The 19,609-nt window shown below is 46.2% G+C and overlaps 1 protein-coding gene across 1 annotated transcript; it reads left to right on the top strand.

Moving 5' to 3' along the window:
* The first annotated feature begins 17,220 nt into the window (after positions 1-17,220).
* On the top strand, positions 17,221-18,402 carry LOC100822054 (xylanase inhibitor protein 1). The gene has a single exon (XM_003576210.4). It carries the CDS (start codon positions 17,385-17,387, stop codon positions 18,303-18,305), a length of 921 nt encoding a protein of 306 aa, XP_003576258.1. The 5' UTR covers positions 17,221-17,384; the 3' UTR covers positions 18,306-18,402.
* Positions 18,403-19,609: the final 1,207 nt, after the last annotated feature.

The raw sequence follows: 19,609 nt of genomic DNA, 5'->3' as shown, positions 1-19,609 counted from the left end.
CACTTCAGTAACCAATAGTTGGTTCTAGCGGACTTTCTTATTTCTCTTTAAAGGAAAATTTACTCTAGTGATCGGCCTCTGTATCTATATCTAGATGCATGATACACATTGTCATACTCCGTAATAAAATTTAGTACATTATATGCCTACTAATAAAATTTAGCACATTATATGCCTAGCAATAAAATCATACATGTATCCAGGTCGAAACACAAAATTTTGCAAGTGCTTGACATCACCGATCAATTGAGATTAGTGTTTTGAACCGTACCCCTCATGCCTTATTTGGTACTAGTGTTTTTCTATTGACAAGTGGATTGGGTATTTGAGATGACTTAGTGTTCACCCAATGCTCTCAAATCTCCTTTTACCCTAAAACACAAGTATGAAAAGTGTTTTGATTGATATAAATAGGTGTTTTGTCAGAAAAATCTAGGACTATCTCATGCAATCCATGTGTACTGGGTTTCTAGTTTTTTTGAGTTTGGAGAGGATAATACTCTACAAACATTAAAAAAACACTATTGCCATACAAGACCTCACGGTGATTAATTAGGTTGTTTTCCATACCACTCAATTTATTAGGCAAGCTAGCAAGGTCGGACCCTTGATCCAAGCTATCTTTTTTTTCGAGAAGGTCAGCCATATATTAAATCAACCAATCCTTACAAGAACCATCTTTGAAGTAAAATAAAATAAAATAACATGCAAGTAAAATAAAACGTCGTTGTCTTCCTCTTGCATAGAGCGAAGCTCGATGCTGCCTCTGGACCTCTAAACCATGCATGTCGGAGCCAGGAAAACATCGTTGACTTAGCAGCCAGAAAGTCACCGGTCAAAGCCAGAAAACACCATGACAATTAATAATGATCTTAGAAACAGACTACTGTTCTGGAGAAGAAGACGATGAAGAGAGTTCGAGATAAGGATCCAACATTAAACAGAGACACGTAGAGTGCCTGCAAAACACGAAGAGAAAAATAGATCCACCACTCCAAAGAAGAAACGACCAAACGCCCCATACTCCTCAACGCTATCGGCGAGATCGCCGTCGAAGAGGTGAACGAGAAGTTGAGAAAACCTTATTCTTGACCCGCACAACACCGCCGTCACCATCATAGCGCTTCTATGGGTTGACCAAACCCTAATTTTAAAGACCTGCTATAGTGCCAAGTGCAGATCCAACGTCTCCACCCCCTCCTCCCACTTGAGCAGCAAGCAGAGGAGGAAAGACCCGTCGGAGCTTGCCGGCCTGTCGAGACGAGATGCGATCTGGGATTGGTGGCTTGGTTACGGCCTGAGAGAGAGAGACTAATATTGATCCAAGCTATCTAATATACTTCCTTCAAAAACATCTATCTAATATAAAAAACAGTTCATTTTCCCTGCACTTGGCAACGTGCGGTCCCTACCACCCATCAAAATATATTAACACGCACTTTGCACTTTGCGTGTGAGATATCTTGTGCCCGTAGATATATTCGAATGGCCTGGGTACACCTGGGTGCAACAGAACCACCTGCAAAGAGACTTATCTTTTCTACTATAAAGTACTCCAATATTAGTAGTGTGAGTGATCGAGCTCACTCTACGTCATGGCGTACGTACACGTGGTAGTTCGAGATTATTTTTGTCAAAAGTTTGTTTCTGCACCACCACGGCTTTGTTTGCAACAGACTGCTTTTAAATTTGGTCAAGGAGATGAAACTGAAGTAGCTTTCTGTTTAATATTGTCTGCTAGCTAATTAGCGAAACATGCATCAATATTTTAGCAAGTCGGCAAAACAGTACGTACTAATCCGGTACTTTGGGACGGCGGCATTAATACATATGAATGCGATCGTGAACATCCACTTAGGTTGCATGATTAGTATTATTTTTTTATTTTTTGGCGTGGATGTAGTAGCTTTTTTGTTTTCTTTTAAGACTAGACATGGTCTTAGACAAGGTGATAATGATGCGGATATGTTTTTTTAGGGTATATTGTTGCGGATATGTTGGCAGTGTTTATTGAACAGGCTAAAGAGAGAGAGTGGCAGTTGAATTGGTCATTACTCACAATGTGAACGGAGGTGTTTAGATCCTCCAGTATGGCGATGATACGGCTCTCTTCATGGAGCATGACATGGACTAGTCTAAATATCTCAGGATGTTCATGTGTGTGTCTTGAGCAGTTGTCTGGTATTAAGATTAATTTTCACAGAGTGAAATCTTTTTCTTTGGACAAGCGAAATAGGCAGAAACTCAATGCACACAATTCTTTGCGTGCGGGGTTGGGTCGTTTCCGTTTCATTATCTTGGAATTCCGATCCACTATATTAAATTGTTGAATAAAAACTGGAAAACAGTTGAGTGTCATTTTGAAAAAAAAAATAGTACCTGGAACCGTGACCTTTCCAATTTACCCATATTCATGTTGTCTTTTCTGAAATACCTAAAGGAGTATGTAGCCGATTGGATTTTTACCGGTCTAGATTTTTCTAACAATTTGCCGTCCCCGAGATCAAGGAATTTAGAGACTAAAAATATCTACCTGCTTTGCAAGTGGATGTTCAAAGTTTTGGATCGAGAAGGTTTGTGGTTGGAGTTGCTGCACAATAACTATTTCTATTCCAAAACTGTGTCTCCGGTAAATGTGTGAAGGTTATAGACTCTCCATTTTGGAAGGGGCTCCGGCTGATGAGGCGGTTGTTATTTCCTTTTCGTGTCTTTCGCTATTAACAATGGCACGGGAGTTTGTTTTTGGAAGGACAAATGTATTGGTTCCACTCCTTTAAAATAATAATTAGTGTCCCTTTTTGAAATTGCGCTTAACCGTCATGCTTTGGTTGTCAATGCCTCGAAAGCATATCTTCCAAATATTGAATTTAGGAGGGCCATAATTGCTGCAAGATTGATTACTTGGAATCTTTTGTGTGCTTAGCGGGCATGTCATTGACCAACTCGATTCGTTTTCTCGGAATTTGACTATGTCAGGGAGATTTATAGTGAAATTTTTATATAGTACATTAATAAACTCAAATTTTCACATCCGCCTTAAAATTATTTTGAAACTTCAAGTTCCTATGAAGGTTAATATTTTTCCTTGGTACGTACATTTGTCGAGGGGTGGTGTTCACAAAGGATAATCTGGCCAAGAGAAATTTGAATGGTTGCAAAAATTGTCTTTTGTGATCTAAGTGAATCAAATCAACATTTATTTTTTGGTTGTCCCAATGTGACTTTAGTTTGGATATCATATTTGTGACTTTGAATTTACCTCCTATCACCTGTATAACTAATATGTTACTTATCCTTGTATGGGCTAGCGTGATTTGTTGGGCAATTTGAAATTGTAGCACTGATTTGGTTTTAAATAAGGCAAAAGGTTTCTAATATTTTTAGGTTGTTTTTTTGGGTGGCTCATCATATCCATACTTGGTCTCTGCTGCATAGGAGGGATGTAAATGACTCTGGTTTGGGTGCAACCAACGGGACACGGTCACATGGAAATTCTTCAACCGGTTTGGGTGGCGTCCAGTAATATGCTAAGAGGAGTGTGATATTTTTCCATATTGTTATTCTTTTGAGAACTTTCAGATACACATAATAATATTGCCGGTGGGTTTCCATCCTTTTTGGAAAAAATAGATTTTTATGCGCGTGGGGTCAACAGCTTGAGTAGCCCAAATTCCAACGAGAAACAAACAGTAAACCATCATTAAACGGTTCCAATATAGTTTTTGATGTATTTCTTGGGGAAAACATATTTTAGTTCTTCTGGCCCATTGATGCATCTCAAGTTTGATGATGCATTTTGTACTATTTCTGCTAACATTTGTAATGTTTCGTTTTGTATGCATCAAATATTCAGGGTTTTATGTATTACAACTCTCTCCCGTAAATTCATTTAATTTATTGTGTGGAAATTCGATCGAACTTTGAACCATGTAGATAGGTGCTTTTATTATGCAGTGCACTTATACTTAGTACATCTAATTCTAAGCGCAATGGATATCCATTTGAGTCCGTCCTAGCTAGGTGACCTCAAGTATCATGACCGCTCGAGGGGGTCAGCCCTAAGTAATGTTGCTGGATAGTGGCACCACCCTCACACCCTTAGCAGCTTCCTTCTCCCCCCTCTCGTTTCTTAGCCCCGGCTTTCGATAATTCCCCATGTAATTTTCACTTTTGAAATAAACTTCTGGATTTCAAACTTGGATTTTGAAATTGGAGGAAGAGGTGAACTCTACTTACAAATTCAGACAACCTTTCAGAAAAAGTTGAACGAACTTCCATAGAGTTGAAAGCAAACTTTCAACATTTTTTAGATCCAATTTGAGAAAGACGACGAAATTCCAATACTTTATTACCAACTCTCAACAATTAAGGATAAACTTCCAACAATTTCCACATCAACTTTCAACAACCTAGGAGAAACTTTCAACAAATTGTTCTGGTGCTTAATTTTGAACTATTCAAATCCACCATAAAATCACCGGGTTGTGGTTTACTGAGACCGACAGGTCAACAACAATTGTTTTTCCCCTTGTAGCCACGACCCGACGTCGAGCAACCTGTGGCTCTAGGCAATCACGATTGGATGCGTGACCATCAACGGAGTTAAATAGGGTGCTCATGAACACACATGGAGAAAGAGAGGAGAGAGAGAGAGACGTGGTAGGGGTTATAAGGTGTAAGGGTGGTCCTACCTCGTGAAAACATAAATGCGACAATATGGCATCCAAAAAAAGATCGTAGCGTAAAATCTTAACTAATCTGACTTTTTTGCTCAACGTCAAACTCTATGAAAGACATGGAATACATGGGGTTGAGCTTGAGCCGTCAAATCGTTGATTGCTCGTGAAGTTGTTAAGTTTTTTTCCAACCATGCCATATGCATTGAGGAAACATGTCAGATTTGTTTTAAAATTTATACTTTAGTTAATTCTTTTTGAATTTTGCGAGATAGTTATTTTTTGATTTACACAGTGGCAACAGGCTCAAGCTCCACGTTGTGGCGATAGGGGACAATAAATCTACGAAGGAAGGACGAGAGAGGAGAGATCTGACAAACAATTACAACACGGCGTGAAAGAAAGTACTAATCCAGCACAGATGACAAGAAAGAGCAAACGTTAATTTCTTTTAGCAGCGGGCTTAATTGCTAAAATAAATCAATTCTCGCAGCTCGCGGCTCTAGCTGATAGATAATACTACTAACGTGCTTGCAATGAATAAAAATGGAAAACTATACCTTGATAAAAAAAATTTAGGAAACAAGATACAAACGCCGACGCTCACAAACACACGCACACTCACCCCTACGAACGCAAGAACGCATACACTACCCATAGACCTGTGCAGCACATCATCTTGAGATTGACGAATTTACCGCAGGCACCTCGCAGTTGACGGGTACGTCGCTCGCACTGAAAACACAACGCCAGTGAGATAAATCCAGATAAATACAAACATCAATGCTAAGTCGCAGACTCAACCTGGCGAGGAACGAACCACCTGATAAACCGGAAGCAAAAACCTACACTAAGCAGTAAATCAGTTGCTGTCAAGGATGACTTTTTGCATGGTAGGCTAGGCAGCTAGCAGACAACATATTAATCATTTGAGGAGCCGTTCTTTTCAGAGTCCTGCTTTCCCTCTCTCCCCTGGCTTTATATCTACCGCTCATAGAAAAGCAAAGGCTCTATGCATGTGGTGAGATCATCATCATTTATATTAAGAAATGGTGGCCACTTGCTGCATTTCATCTCTCCCGTCCATTCCTTTCAGCAAATCATATAGGCGCATGAATAACATGCACGGGACACCTGGCACATCCAACGGACCCACCAGTCATTCGTTTTCCATTGGAAAAATGGGCGAAATTGGCGGTCAGCTCATGAAGAAACTATCGTAAGGCGTCGATCTAGATGAGGCTGCTTGACATGGACGGATTCGATTGGATCAGAAAGATGCAAGCTACGTGTTAGATTGGATAACCAGATCAAATTTTGCCAGTTTGATCGTTACGCACATGCATGCTGTAGTATTCAGCTATACCGACAATGGAATGGACAGGCTAAGGGCCCAGTCAATGGAGGAGGGAAGAGAGTTGAATTAATCGAAAGAGCTAGAAGGCTAAAAGTTAACGGGTGACGAGCTGGGCAGCGGACGTTGGCGAAAGGACCTGTCGAAAGACATCCATCCAAACTTGGATATGATCGATGACGGTAGATAGATGGCCGTTAATCAAGTGACGGAGTACAATGAACCGATGGGGCAGGATGCACGTATGTATCTACGGACGTCAAATCTCGACCCATCCAATATATTCCCTCCGATCCATATTAATTGTCTCAAATTTGCTCAAATATGGATGTATCTATGTATAGATACATGTAATATTTCGACAACTAATATGGATCGGAGAGAGTACAATGAACCGATATGCTCCAGTTTCTTTTGATCATCTGATGTATATTTTTAATTAATCACTAAACTCGTACGGTTTACTTTTTTTGAGAGCAACGATCAAAAGGTTTTCTCGGTATTCTCCCACTTGGGCGAAAAAAACTGTATATTGGAGAAGTATCACTCGAGATTTGATGTCGCTAAAATAGCTAATTTTTTTAAATAATACATTTTTTTCCACCAATATTAAAAATAATATGCATTTTGAGAATTTTTCAAAAATAACACAGCCTCGGTTTGGGCCAAACCGACAGGCACTAGTCAGCCTGGCCCAAGCTGACAGGCCTCTCAGACCCCTCATAGGCACTAATCGGCTTCGGCGAAACCGATTAGCACTTATGAGCTTGGGCCAAGCCGATTAGCACTTATCAGCTTGGGCTAAGCCGATAAGTTGCATGCCTCTTGCTCAATTCTTAAGTTGGCTGAGTGAGCTCCGTGTGCTATCCATGGTGCTGCACTTGAGTGCCCATATCCTCTTTGCAAGTTTGACAAACCCGACTACGAACATCAAAATGGCTGCCAAGTTCCCTCTGCCCAAGATTACCTAAATACCTCCAGCAAGAAGACAGATGGAGAAATAAACAAGATATCAAGTAGACAGGTGACAGGAAGGAATCAAGCATTGATGAAACCATGAACATGGAATCGGGGGGTTAGGTGCGTGCCTGCATCTCAAACTCACAGCGGGCCAACGGCGTTCATGGGCTTGTCCGGCTGCAGCATCCGGGGCTCCGGACATCCGGTCCTCCGTCGGAGTGATTCCCCATCCGCGGCCCATCAGCAAGGGCGGCTCCTCCGCGCCCCGCACTGCATGTGTCAACCGACCATCGGCGACCAGAAGCTCCAGGCGAGCAGCGACGGGGGGAAAGACAGAGGCCACATGGTGTAGGAGGTCTCGGCGGCGGCGCGTGTGAGTGACGGCGGAGAGGAGCCAAGGAGGTCTCTGCCATGGGCAAGCCCCCGGGCGTGGAGCAGGAGGGAGGGATGGGTGTCTGCCATGGGAAAGGAGATTGGGGATTGACTCCGATCGTGAAGGGAAGAAGAGAAGGGAAGAAAAAAAAAGGGAAAAAGGGCCTGCGACCCACCCGTCGGCTTGGGCCAGGCTGAGAGCTTCCTGTCGGCGGTTGGGCTAGGAATCCGGCCTCCAGTCGGCCTAGGCCATGCCGACAGGGACTTATCGGCCTCGGCAAGGCCGACTGGGCCTAATCGGCCTGGGTCAGGCCGAGGCCGTATTATTTTTGATTTTTTTTAAAAACGCGTATTATTTTCGAAAATGGTTAAAAAATCGTATTATTTAAAAAAATAGCGGTACAATAGCTAATTTTTTTTAAATAATACATTTTTTTAATCATTTTCAAAAATAATACGCGTTTTTAAAATTTTTAAAAAATAATACGGCCTCGGCCTGCCCGAGGCCGATTGGGCCCAGTCGACCTGGCCCAAGCCGATTAGGCCCAGTCGGCCTCGCCCAGGCCGACTGCAGGCCGCTTGCGCCCGGGCCGCCCGACTGGCGCCCAGTCGGCTTGGGCCAGGCCGACTGGGCTGTCGGCTTCGCCTGGGCCGACTGGAGCCGATCGCGCGCGGGGCCCGCCTTTTCTCTTTTTCCCTTTATTCCTTCCCTTCTTCCTCCCCAGGCCGAGCCCGAGCAGCCCAGAGCCTAGCTCGCCCTTCCCTTCTCTTCTTGTTGTTCTCTTCTTCCTCCTCAAAAATGCCCCCAATTTCTAGCCAAAATTAGTGAGATTTGTTCCCGCTTAACCCACAAAACTGCATCCCCTTGCTATTTAGCACCCAATGACACCTTGATCTACTCTTTTCGTTGAACATTTTGAGCTAATTTCGTGTTCCTAAGTTTGGGCAATGGTGGTGGTTTGGAGGAGTTTGGAGGTGGTGGTGGTGCTCATCCGGTGACCGTGAGGCTGCTCGAGGTTGGGGTTCGCACGCTTCAAGGGTAAATCCTAATCTCTCACGTATTTATCCTATAATGTATATGTTTATGAGGATATGTGTGTACGTATATATAGAAGTATGTTTTAGCGTTTGGTAGTGCTCATTATTTTGGAAAACTGTTAATGTCGTACTGCTTAGTATTTGATGCATCTAAATATTATGGCCGGGAGTAATATGTTTGATAGAATATTTTTTTTTGATGCCGTACTGCTTAGTATTTGATGCGTATTAATATTTTTAATATGCTGTACTGCTTAGTATTTGACGCGTATTAATATTTTAATACGCCGTACTGCTTAGTATTTGACGCGTCTAAACATTTTTAATATGCCGTACTTGTGATTATTTAACGCGTACTAATATTTTTAATATGCCGTACTGCTTAGTATTTGACGCGTCTAAACATTTTTAATATGCTGTAGTGCTAAGTATTTGACGCGTCATAATATTTTTTATATGCCGTACTGGTTAGTATTTGACGCGAATTAATATTTTTTATATGCCGTACTGGTTAGTATTTGACGCGTATTAATATTTTTAATATGCCGTACTGCTTAGTATTTGACGCGTATTAATATTTTTAATATGCCGTACTGCTTAGTATTTGACGCGTCTAAACATTTTTAATATGCCGTACTGGTTAGTATTTGATGCGTATTAATATTTTTTATATGCCGTACTGGTTAGTATTTGACGCGTATTAATATTTTTAATATGCCGTACTGCTTAGTATTTGACGCGTATTAATATTTTTTATATGCCGTACTGGTTACTATTTGACACGTATTAATATTTTTAATATGCCGTACTGCTTAGTATTTGACGCGTATTAATATTTTTTATATGCCGTACTGCTTACTATTTGACGCGTATTAATATTTTTAATATGCCGTACTGCTTAGTATTTGACGCGTATTAATATTTTTTATATGCCGTACGGTTCCGGTACTGTCTTAACAACCGAGCACGGAGCTGATCTGAGTCAGTTTAAGTATGTGGAGTTGGATCTAACGGCCCCTCAAACATGGACGTTTAGTCAGCTGCATGAATGGTTGGTACGATGTTTAGCGGTCAATCCTGAAACATACACCGTCCGTGTGCAAACATTGTGGACCAGGTCAAGTTCAAGTATTTTTTGGATTTTGAGGCCGATAGACCGGACATCAAAGTGGGTGCGCTGGTTAGAAAGTTGCGAGAAAAGGGGAACTACACCTGTCGCCTTAATCCAGGTTGTCGCTCATGAGACCAATCGAGCTGAAGGCGAGGGTGAATCAAGTTATGACTTGTCCAATGCAAACTCTGTGTCGAATGCTGGAGGTGGTGGTTATGAATCAGGCCAGAGCTCCGGGGCAGTAGGAGAGGATGAGTACACTGGCGAGGCAGATGCGGATAAAGAAGATGGTCACTTGTAGAACGAGATGGAGGATGAAGATACAGATGGTCGTAGTTCTTATGACGATGAGTCTCATGAGTCGGACGAAGAGGAGGTGCCGATTCCTGCGTCATGGAATCAGCACTTCTCTTCAGCTATGACCGTGAACGATGGACATGACTCTGCATGGCAATATCATCAGAACAACATTGCGAAGGGTGCCAGATTTCCTGACAAGAAACATCTGCAGGATGTCATAGTTGCTTGGGCAATGTCCACGCAAAGGGTTTTCAAAACAACAGTCTCTTCACAAAAATATCTGACAATGGAGTGCGAACAAATAGATTGTCCCGGGAGGGTGCATGGCTATGTTCCTAAGTATGACACATATTGGGTTGTGAGTGACTTGGTGTTGCACACATGTGTCATTTCCAGTATCCCTCAAGACCATCGTAACCTCTCGTCGATGCTTCTTGCTCGGTTGCTTTACACGGAGATAGTGGAGAGCAAAGCAATGGAAGTGAAGGCCATCATGCATAAGGTCAGGGTAAGGTTTAAGTACAACATTTCGTATGGCAAGGCTTGGAGGGCTAAGCAGAGGGCTCTTGAGGAAAGATTTGGTTCGTTTTTCGACTCTGTTGTCCGCCTCCTCCATACACTGCAAGCCCGTAATCCAGGCACCTATGTCGACATCCAACACTTCGTGCACCCAGAGTATCCAACTGTGAGGGTGCTGCAACGACTGTTCTTCACTTTCGGTGTATGCGTCCAAGCTTTCCATCATTGTCGACCGGTGTTATGCGTAGATGGCACTTTTCTGACTGGCAAATACAGGGGGCAGATCTTGACCGCCATTGGTCAAGACGGCAACAATCAAATCGTTCCGCTTGCATTTGCTTTCAGGGTGAGAACACTGAAAGTTGGTTATGGTTTTTCAGGCAGCTCAAGAGAGCACTTGTGCATGATAAGCTGAATGTGTGCATCCTTCATGACAGACATGTAGGCATACTCAGTGCGATAAGGACACTGACAAACCCTGAGCCTGATGAACAGACTCCATGGTAGGACATGCAGAATCGTTGGTGCATGCGGCATTTGGGGGCCAACTTCTTCTCGCAGTTCAGGAACAAGCCACTTATGAATCTATTCAAGAAACTCTGCAAACAGAACCAACAATGAAGTACACTAGGATACGTGGTTATCTTGATGAGTTCACGAAGAAACATGTTAGGGAGAGGACAGCGGCACGAAACGCGGCAGTAGCAGCACATGTAGCAGCAGTGGCTGCACAGACAGCAGTTGGAACAAGACCATCTGAGGAAAGACCTGTTGGGCTTTGTGACTTGCCAGGGTTTGACCCACCCGGCACTAGGAGAAGGGTTGGGAGGCAGATTAAAAACTTCCAGAAGTGGATAGAGCACGAGCCTCTGGAGCGGTGGTCTTTGCTGCACGACACACATGGCGCTAGGTACGGCGTCATGACTACTAACCTGGCAGAGACATACAACTTTGTCCTGAGGGGAAATAGGGCTTTACCACTTACATCCATCGTCGAGGGTATTTTCCATGGCACGGTGAAGTATTTCAGAGAAAGACGCCAGAGAGCTGAAATGCATATCATGAACAACCCAAATACACCGTACTGTGAAAAGATTATGAAGTACATGGATGAGAAGATGGAAAAAGCTAGGTCGCATACTGTCGTCGCCATCGGTAATCAAGAACACAGATTTGAGGTGCGCTTGCCAACTGACAAGTTCGGCGTTGGAAATGAATTGAGGACACAGGAGGTGAAGATTGGAAATGAAGCGTGGCCAACGTGTGAGTGCACCTGCAACAAACCAAAGTTGCTTCGCCTTCCTTGCTCACATGTACTTGCTGCTTGCGGGCAGCTAGGGATGGACGCAATCTCATTTGTGTCTCCCTATTACCTGAAAGAGTCTGTGCTTAGCACATGGACGGGTGAGATGCTAGGGTTTCGTGCAAAGGGCTATTTCAACAAGGTAACCCCTGGTGAAAGGCGGTACATCCCTGACCCCGGGCTACTGCGGACAGGCACAGGCAGACGCCCGTCCAGGCGCATCCGAAATGATATGGATGAATCTGAAGCCGGAGGACCGTCACGACAATGTTTTCTATGCAACCATTTTGGCCACAGGGACACTTATTGTCCAACTTTCGGTACTGGTGGAGCTACTGCCCGTGGAAGAGGCAGACGTGGACGACGAGGGAGAGGAAGAAACTAGGCTTATCATGCATGTGTGAAACTATGTGTTAATTTGTACCCTATGTTTTAATTTGTACAATATGTGGAACTATGTGTTAATTTGTACTCCGTGAAAATATGTGTTAATTTGTACTCTATGTGGAACTAAGTTTTATTTTGTACTCCGTGAAACTAAGTGTTAATTTGTGCCCTATGTTTTAATTTGTACTATGTGTGGAACTGTGTGTTAATTTTTTCGCTTTGTTCAACTATGTTTTAATATGTACTCTCGGTTTAACTATGCTTAACTTTAATTTGTACGTCTAACTATGTTTATAAATGTTGCAGGCACAAAATGGAGAGAGTATCGTTGCTATCTCCAGAGACTGAGAGTAAGCATCGGGCTGCTCGATTGGTGGCGCATCCTGCGAGTGTCGAGCCCCTTGTCACGCGCATGGGTTTACTAACACTTGGTTTTTGTTGCATGCAGATTCAGAAGTTTGGGTATCCAGAGACCCAAATGACTGAGCCTCAGATCACTCGGAGCCTTGAGGCATATATAATGTGGCTTCTCGGGAAGGTGATGTTCACCGAGAACCACGTCACCACCATTAGCGCACGCTACATCTCTATTGCAGTGGAGATCGCGAATGCAACTTGTGGTGACGACATCACACAGAGGAGTTGGGGTTCGGCCGTCTTAGCTGCTACGTACCGAGGTATGTGCAACGCTTGCCAACTTGCGTCGCCCAAGTCAGCCCTGCTTGGATGTCCTTTATTGTTGCAGCTCTGGTCATGGGACAGGTTTTCTATCGGCCGACCAGACGTTACGGGTGATCACCCTAACCCTGAGCAGGAGTTGTTTGACTTAGAACACATCGACCTGCCTACTTTCGCGACAATTTGGACACGTAGCAAGGTATGTCGAATGTGAAATTCATACATTAGTTTACATAAACCATGAATGAAGCTAAATTCTTTTTTTTACAGAGACGCTTTGCACACGATCGGGTCAGGAATTGCTACCCATCATTCAACGAGCAGTTCGACGTGTTGCACTCTGAGGCGGTTGTCTGGGAGCCGTACACACAGGACGCCATCGAGGATAGATACCCTGGCGGGATGTCCACGGTCTACACGAGAGATTACGCTTACTGGATGACAAAATCAAAGATCATCTTCGACGTTTGCGTGGAGGAGATGGCCCAGCAGAGGGTCATGAGGCAGTTTGGGGCACACCAGTTGGTTGTTCCTCCACCGACGGAGGATCCACTTCCACAGGTCGTCCACAGGTATGTGCAGTTCTCCAATTTATGATTGTCGTCCAGAAGTGTCCATAATTTAATTGTTCAACTTTCTATTGCGATCTCAGATTTACCAGGAAGGGAAGTACCAGGACCCAGACTCAGTAGCTGCAGAGGGTTCAGTCGTACGTCACAGAGTGGGACACTGCGACGACACGGGTTTGGCCATTGGCGGCCTTTGATCTCGATCTATTCAACGGATATTTGCAGAGGTACATGACAGCTACCCGATTGACCATCATTCAGCACTCTCACCCCCAGGAGATAGCCGAGCCGAGTTTGCAAGATATGTACCCTAGCCAGTCTACTTCAGGCTCTAGACAGCACGCGGTAAGTATCTTCTCTTAACATAATGCATGTGTTTGTTACATACTTTGCCATATATATGTAATACTCTTCGTGCCAATTGCAGGCTCAGTTGACACAGGATTTACAGGCCGAGTTCGCTGCGTATGGACGTTCGCTTTCGACCGGTCCACTTCTACTACCACGGGAGCCGCACCGGTCCTGGCTTAGACGAATGGAGAAGAAGCTACGCTCTGTTTACGCGGCTATCACGTGCACCCGCACTTCGGACGTCGTTCACCACCAGGCATCCGTATGGCCCCCTCGTCACTCCACGCACCAACAGCGGCCACGTCAGCAGGAAGCACCGCACCCCAGACACCACCCGCATCCACGTCTACCAGAGCAGTCGACGCCCAGGCCACCACATCCTGAGCATGCCGGAGGTTCGTCGTGGCACCAGCCGCAGTCTTCTTTCGACTATTGGCACCAGCAGCAGCCCTCTTTTGAGGCTGGAGGTTCGGCGTGGCACCAGCATCAGCCCTCTTTTGAGGCTGGAGGTTCGTCGTGGCAGCACCAAGAGAGTCCCAGGATGAACTTCGAGTTTCGTCCACAGACCCAGCCACAGGGTATGTATATTTCTATCTATTGTGTTCATTACCGTGACTGCTACGCAATTGTAATGCTAAGTACTTTCCCACATGCAAGAGCCTACGGGCATCAGTCGTCGTTGTCCGAACCCTCGTGGGGTAGTGAGCAGGATCACGCTCAAGGAGAGGACTATTCTGTCCAACACAGCTGGATGTTCAGTACTCCGCCACCAGACCCCACACAGGAGGATACACAGTATCGTGAGGATGGGTCCGTGATTCCTCCGCGCAACGTAGTGCCACCTCATAGGTATGGCTGGACCACGCCACAGGCACCCCCGGAACGCCGTCCCAGACGTCGTGCCTGATATTTGGATGTAGGTCATATGTATGAGACATATTTCTACCTATGTATGAGAGAGACATGTTACTAATTTTCGCATTCTTATTCAAGTTACATTTGCATATAAATAACGGCAAGACTTAAATACATATGCAATAGAAAGATTGAAATTAAAACCGACAACTTAAAATAAACGGGAAACGGTGGCGGTAAAAGGAGGCAGGAAAAGGAGGCGGTAAACGGTGGCGCAAAAACGAGGCAGGAAACGGTGGCGCGAAAAGGAGGCGGAAAACGGTGGCGCGAAAAGGAGGCGCGAAAACCAGGCGGGAAAAAGAGGAGGGAAACGGTGGCGGGAGAATGAGTTTGAGAGCCTATAAATACCTCATCTCCGGTAGTCATCTAAGCATCCTTCCCACTACTCTTTTTTCCAATATTTCAGTGTCCCCAAATGAGTTTGCCTTGCTCGGACCAGGGCGAGAGGCCGAGGAGGATGAAAGATGCGATGTTGCCTCAGGGGGTAGAACATCTCAGGGGGTTGTGCGGCAATCTATGCAAGGTGAAGGAGGTGACAGATTTTTCAGATAAGCTGGGCATGAGGTTTTTCATGTGCGCGAACTATGAGTATGAACCACCTGTCCCGGTTTCGTCGTACGACAAGCCTCCGGTAAGCACATTTAGGTGTTCTAAAACATGTTTTTTGTGTCATATCAGATTTGTAACAGTAGGCTTTTTTGTAGTCTCCTCCGCCCCTATGCATGTGGTATCGTTGGATTGACACAGAGATGCCGGATTGGGCGGTGGAAGAGATCAAAACAAGGTCCCGAAATGCATGGCAGCGTTTCCACGCGGAGGAGCGTGCCGAAAAAGCTGCGTCCCAGGAGAAAGAGGAGCAAGAGAGAGAGATGACAGAGCATAAGGAGGAACAACGCCGTTGGATTGACGAAGCACTAAGGAAAAACAGGGAGAAAGCGCTTGAGATGCAAGAGGAGGAACGAAGGCGCAAGGATGCTCGTGAGGCAGAAAGGGAGAGGCAAAGAGAAAGGGCCGCCGTGGCAAAGGCTGCAGAAGAACGTGGCGATACGAGCGGAAAATGGCCTAAGTGGACTCAGTAGTGCTTGTGTTTTTATGTATTTGCTATCTTTAATTATGTCCAATTGCGGTATTACCAATGTATGTTAATTTACTCGTGGCTTGGTTCCGTAACCAGCACATTATCGATGTATGTTAATTTATCCAAATATCAAGTCTTTCAGTTCAAAAAACGGCAAAGAATCGACACAGAAATTGTCCAGCAATTTCTCGATATATGTTACTCTTTATCCAAGTTGTCAAGTCTTTAAGTTCAAAAAACCGCAAGGATTCGAGACAAAAATGGGCCTCGGCCGTGTATGCGTTGATCATGCAACGAACTAGTGGCGAAGACTAATTACTTCCAATCGGATTCGGCGTGTTACTTTTATCCAGGTTGTCGAGTATTTTAGTTCAAAAGACCGGAAGGATCGGAAGAAAAATATGGAATTACTTCGGACGGGGAAAATGAATTGAAACCAGTCGGCCTGGCCCAAACCCACTGGGCCAATCGGCCTGGGCGAAGCCAACTGGCTTCAGTCGGCCTGGCCCAGGCCGACTGGCGCGGGGTGGGCCCTCGGGCGAGACGGGCGGCATGCAGTCGGCCTGGACGAGGCCGACTGGACCTAATCGGCTTGGGCCAGGCCGACTGGGCCCAATCGGCCTCGCCCAGGCCGAGGCCGTATTATTTTTAAAAAAATTTAAAAACGCGTATTATTTTTAAAAATAATTAAAAAAATTGTATTATTTAAAAAAAATTAGCGGTAAAATAACCTCGAGCTGCATTTCCTCTGTGTTTTTTTCGGCTTCATGGCCCGGGCCAGGGAGGTCCGACTGGGCTGAGGTGGGCTGTGTCCCCGACCAAAGCCCAAAAATTTCCCTATCACAGGCTGAAAAAGTTTTCCACGACCCGGGCCGTGGCCATAGCCTGGGCCTGGTTCCGCCTATGCGTCTCACCGCATGGCGCATGCTCTCTCTCTCATATGCTCTTCACTGTGCGCGACACACTAGAAGGAATCAAACACTATCCTCTAGTTGCATTTCCACGTCTAATCTCTCTGTATGATATTCATCTACATATTGTACAAATTCTAGCTAATTCAATCTTGGCGAGGCTAGCATGGAAACCGTGCTTTGCAGCGGGACTGCATATCTCTTATTGCACTAAAACAGCGACAAGTATTTAGTAACGGAGGGAGTACTTTATTTAATTGAGGTGTTGTGCTTAGAGTATCTCTGCAAATTCTTAGTAGATCTGGTGTGTTTGCAAAATAGATTTAATTAAGCGAGCGGTGAACGATTCATCCCTTTTTCCTCAAAAAAAAAACCATTCATCCCACTGTGTACTGTTAATTAGCAGCAAATCGGATGGTCGGTACACAAACCCACGGCAAACCGACCTTCCATACCATGGCACATGCAGACATGCCAAGTGTGGCAAAGGAAAAGTATACAAAAGACACCACGTCGCCCTGTGGGTTTGTTTGCGTCGTCTACATTAATTAATTCTGCTGCCATGCTTGAATATCTTGTGCTTTCAGTTGCACGTACCACTGCTAGTCTTCTACAGTAGTACTACTCGCTCGCTCGATCGAGCTGTCATCTTTCCATATATGGAAGAACTTCCCCATGAATGCCAGCAGCCGGCCAACTAGCCCACCGTACTGCGAGAAATCAAACGCAACAACATCTCTAGCTGCATTCCCACACCTCAATTCTCTCCGTATGATCCATATATATTGTAGGTTCAGCTAATTCAAAATCTTGAGGCCAATAAGCAAAAGCAGTAAAACTGAACACGAAAATCATCGACCAAATGGCGATGCCACGCCCGATCCTAATCCTCGCCGCTCTTCTCTGCGTCGTTCAAATTAGCTTCCTCGCCCGCCGGGCCGCGGGCACGGGGAAGACCAGCCAGCTGACCGTGTTCTGGGGCCGGCACAAGGACGAGGGCTCGCTCAGAGAAGCCTGCGACTCCGGCATGTACACCGCGGTCATCGTCTCCTTCCTCAACATCGTCTCCGGCCACGACAACGCCAAGTACAACTACAACCTCGACCTCAGCGGCCACCCGCTCGCCGGCATCGGGGACGACATCAAGCACTGCCAAATCACCGGTGTCCCCGTCTCCCTCTCCCTCCGCGGCGCCGGCGCGCTCCCAACGAACCAGTCCGCGCTCCACCTCTCGGATCACCTCTGGTTCTCCTACCTCAGCGGCTTCCAGAAGGGGGTTCGCCGGCCCTTCGGCGACGCAAAGCTCGACGGCGTGGACTTCTTCCTCGACCACGGCAAGGAGGAGGAAGAGTACTACGGGGTTCTGGCCAAGGACTTGCAGGCCAAGCGCCGGCAGTCGCCTGCGGGGACGACGAAGCCGCTGCAACTGACGGCGACGCCCGGCTGCGCGTTGTTAACTGCAGGCCGCGCGCTGGCGGCGGCCGGGATTACGTTGGAGCGGATCCACGTGAGGTTCTACGGCGACGCGAGCTGCAGCGGCGGCGCGTGGGTGGAGGACGCGTGGGGGAAGTGGGCGGCGGCGTACCGCCGGCCGGGCAGCCGGATCTACCTGGGGCTCACGGCGTCGGGGAAGACGGAGGACGGGTACTTGTACCCCAAGGAGCTCTACTACGGCGTAATCCCGGAGGTGCAGAAGGCGGCCAATTACGGCGGGGTCATGCTGTGGGACAGGTACTACGACAAGCGGAACGAGTACAGCAGCTACGTCAAGTACTGGGCTTGACAAGTTGAGACTTGCAGAAGCAAGCCCACGCTCGTGTGCGCGAACTATCGAATGAGCAGGAGGCCCAGTTTTCGTGTTTTACTGTTTTAAATAGGCCATATCTATGTCTATTTAAAAAATACGGGCCGTTTCGTTCACCTTTCTTTTTCGTTGTTTGTCGAACTCTTGTCCCACACCCTCGCACGCCTGGGCCAACAAAAGACCGCAACCCTTAATGGCCCAGCCCAAAGTCCCAAACATGTTTTCCTCCTTCTCTCTGACCCGCACGCACACGAACGGATCGAAACTGCCTAAAAAAATGCGAACGGATCGAAATAAGCATCGCCTAAGGTTTGGCTGCACCGCCACCCTCTTCAACCTCACCGATGGCAGGAGCAAAGCGGTGACCGCGACCTGGGAGGAGGACAGTGGTTCCAGGGACGCAACGGGAACAAAGGCGGACAGTCGGCGCGGGCTGGGATGAGGGCAGTGGCCGGCGCGGGCTTGGAGAAGAGCGGCGCACACGGCCTGAAGGCATGTGCGAGGAGGGTGGAGTGGGACCGTGTGCTGAGAGGCGGCGGCCGGCGCGGCTAGTGCGGGGAGGCAGCTGGCGCGACCGAGGAGGGCGGCGCGCTGCCCCGTCGGCGTTTGCTGGGAGGAAGGAGGCGGCCGACGCATGTGCTAGGGCCTAGGAGGCGGCAAGCGGGGTAGAGGGAGGCGGCGGCCATGCCGACACGGAGAGGCACGTGTGCTAGGTGGCAGTCAGCATGGGCGAGGATGGTGGCCGCCCTGCCGGCGCGTGCGCTGGGCACACAATGCTTCCCCGATCCGAACAATGATTGCTACGGGACATGAACACATGGCACAAATCCACCTCTATGCAAAAGCAGCGATGATCTAGATTCAGTATGCAGAGTGACAATGGAAAGCTTGCATTACTCCATGTCCATAAGGTGAGTGATTTCCCTATTCCAATTGTAGGTTTTACCTTTTGTTGCTTTCCTAATGTTTGGGTGCTTAGTAGTACCGTCATCTTGCTTTTCTGCATCTTTTTGTTTACATCAAATTGGTTGTTTGCTGCATGTTTGATTCATGTTGAGCTCTTTTTGAATATCTAAAAAAATGTCCTGGATATCAAAAGTTTGTCAAGGTCAAAGGTAGAAGATAAAATTCAGTCAGGACCTTCAGAATCAGCCGTAACAGTTTCAGTTGCTCCATCGCTGAGTGGGTCGAGATGTTTTCATGCTATTCAGGTAAATTTATTTTTGTGAAGAGCATGGATTTAGAACTGTATATCTTTGCCGCATAGAAGTTAAAAATGGGTT

The sequence above is a fragment of the Brachypodium distachyon genome, chromosome 4 (genome assembly GCF_000005505.3).
Source record: "Brachypodium distachyon strain Bd21 chromosome 4, Brachypodium_distachyon_v3.0, whole genome shotgun sequence".
NCBI classification, from domain to species: domain Eukaryota; kingdom Viridiplantae; phylum Streptophyta; class Magnoliopsida; order Poales; family Poaceae; genus Brachypodium; species Brachypodium distachyon.
The sequence above is the reverse complement of the archived record's forward strand: the minus strand, read 5'-3'. Positions and strand labels throughout refer to the sequence as shown.

Excerpts from the sequence above, each read along its gene's own strand:
- LOC100822054 (XM_003576210.4), top strand. The coding sequence starts at position 17,385 with ATGGCGATGCCACGCCCGATCCTAATCCTCGCCGCTCTTCTCTGCGTC.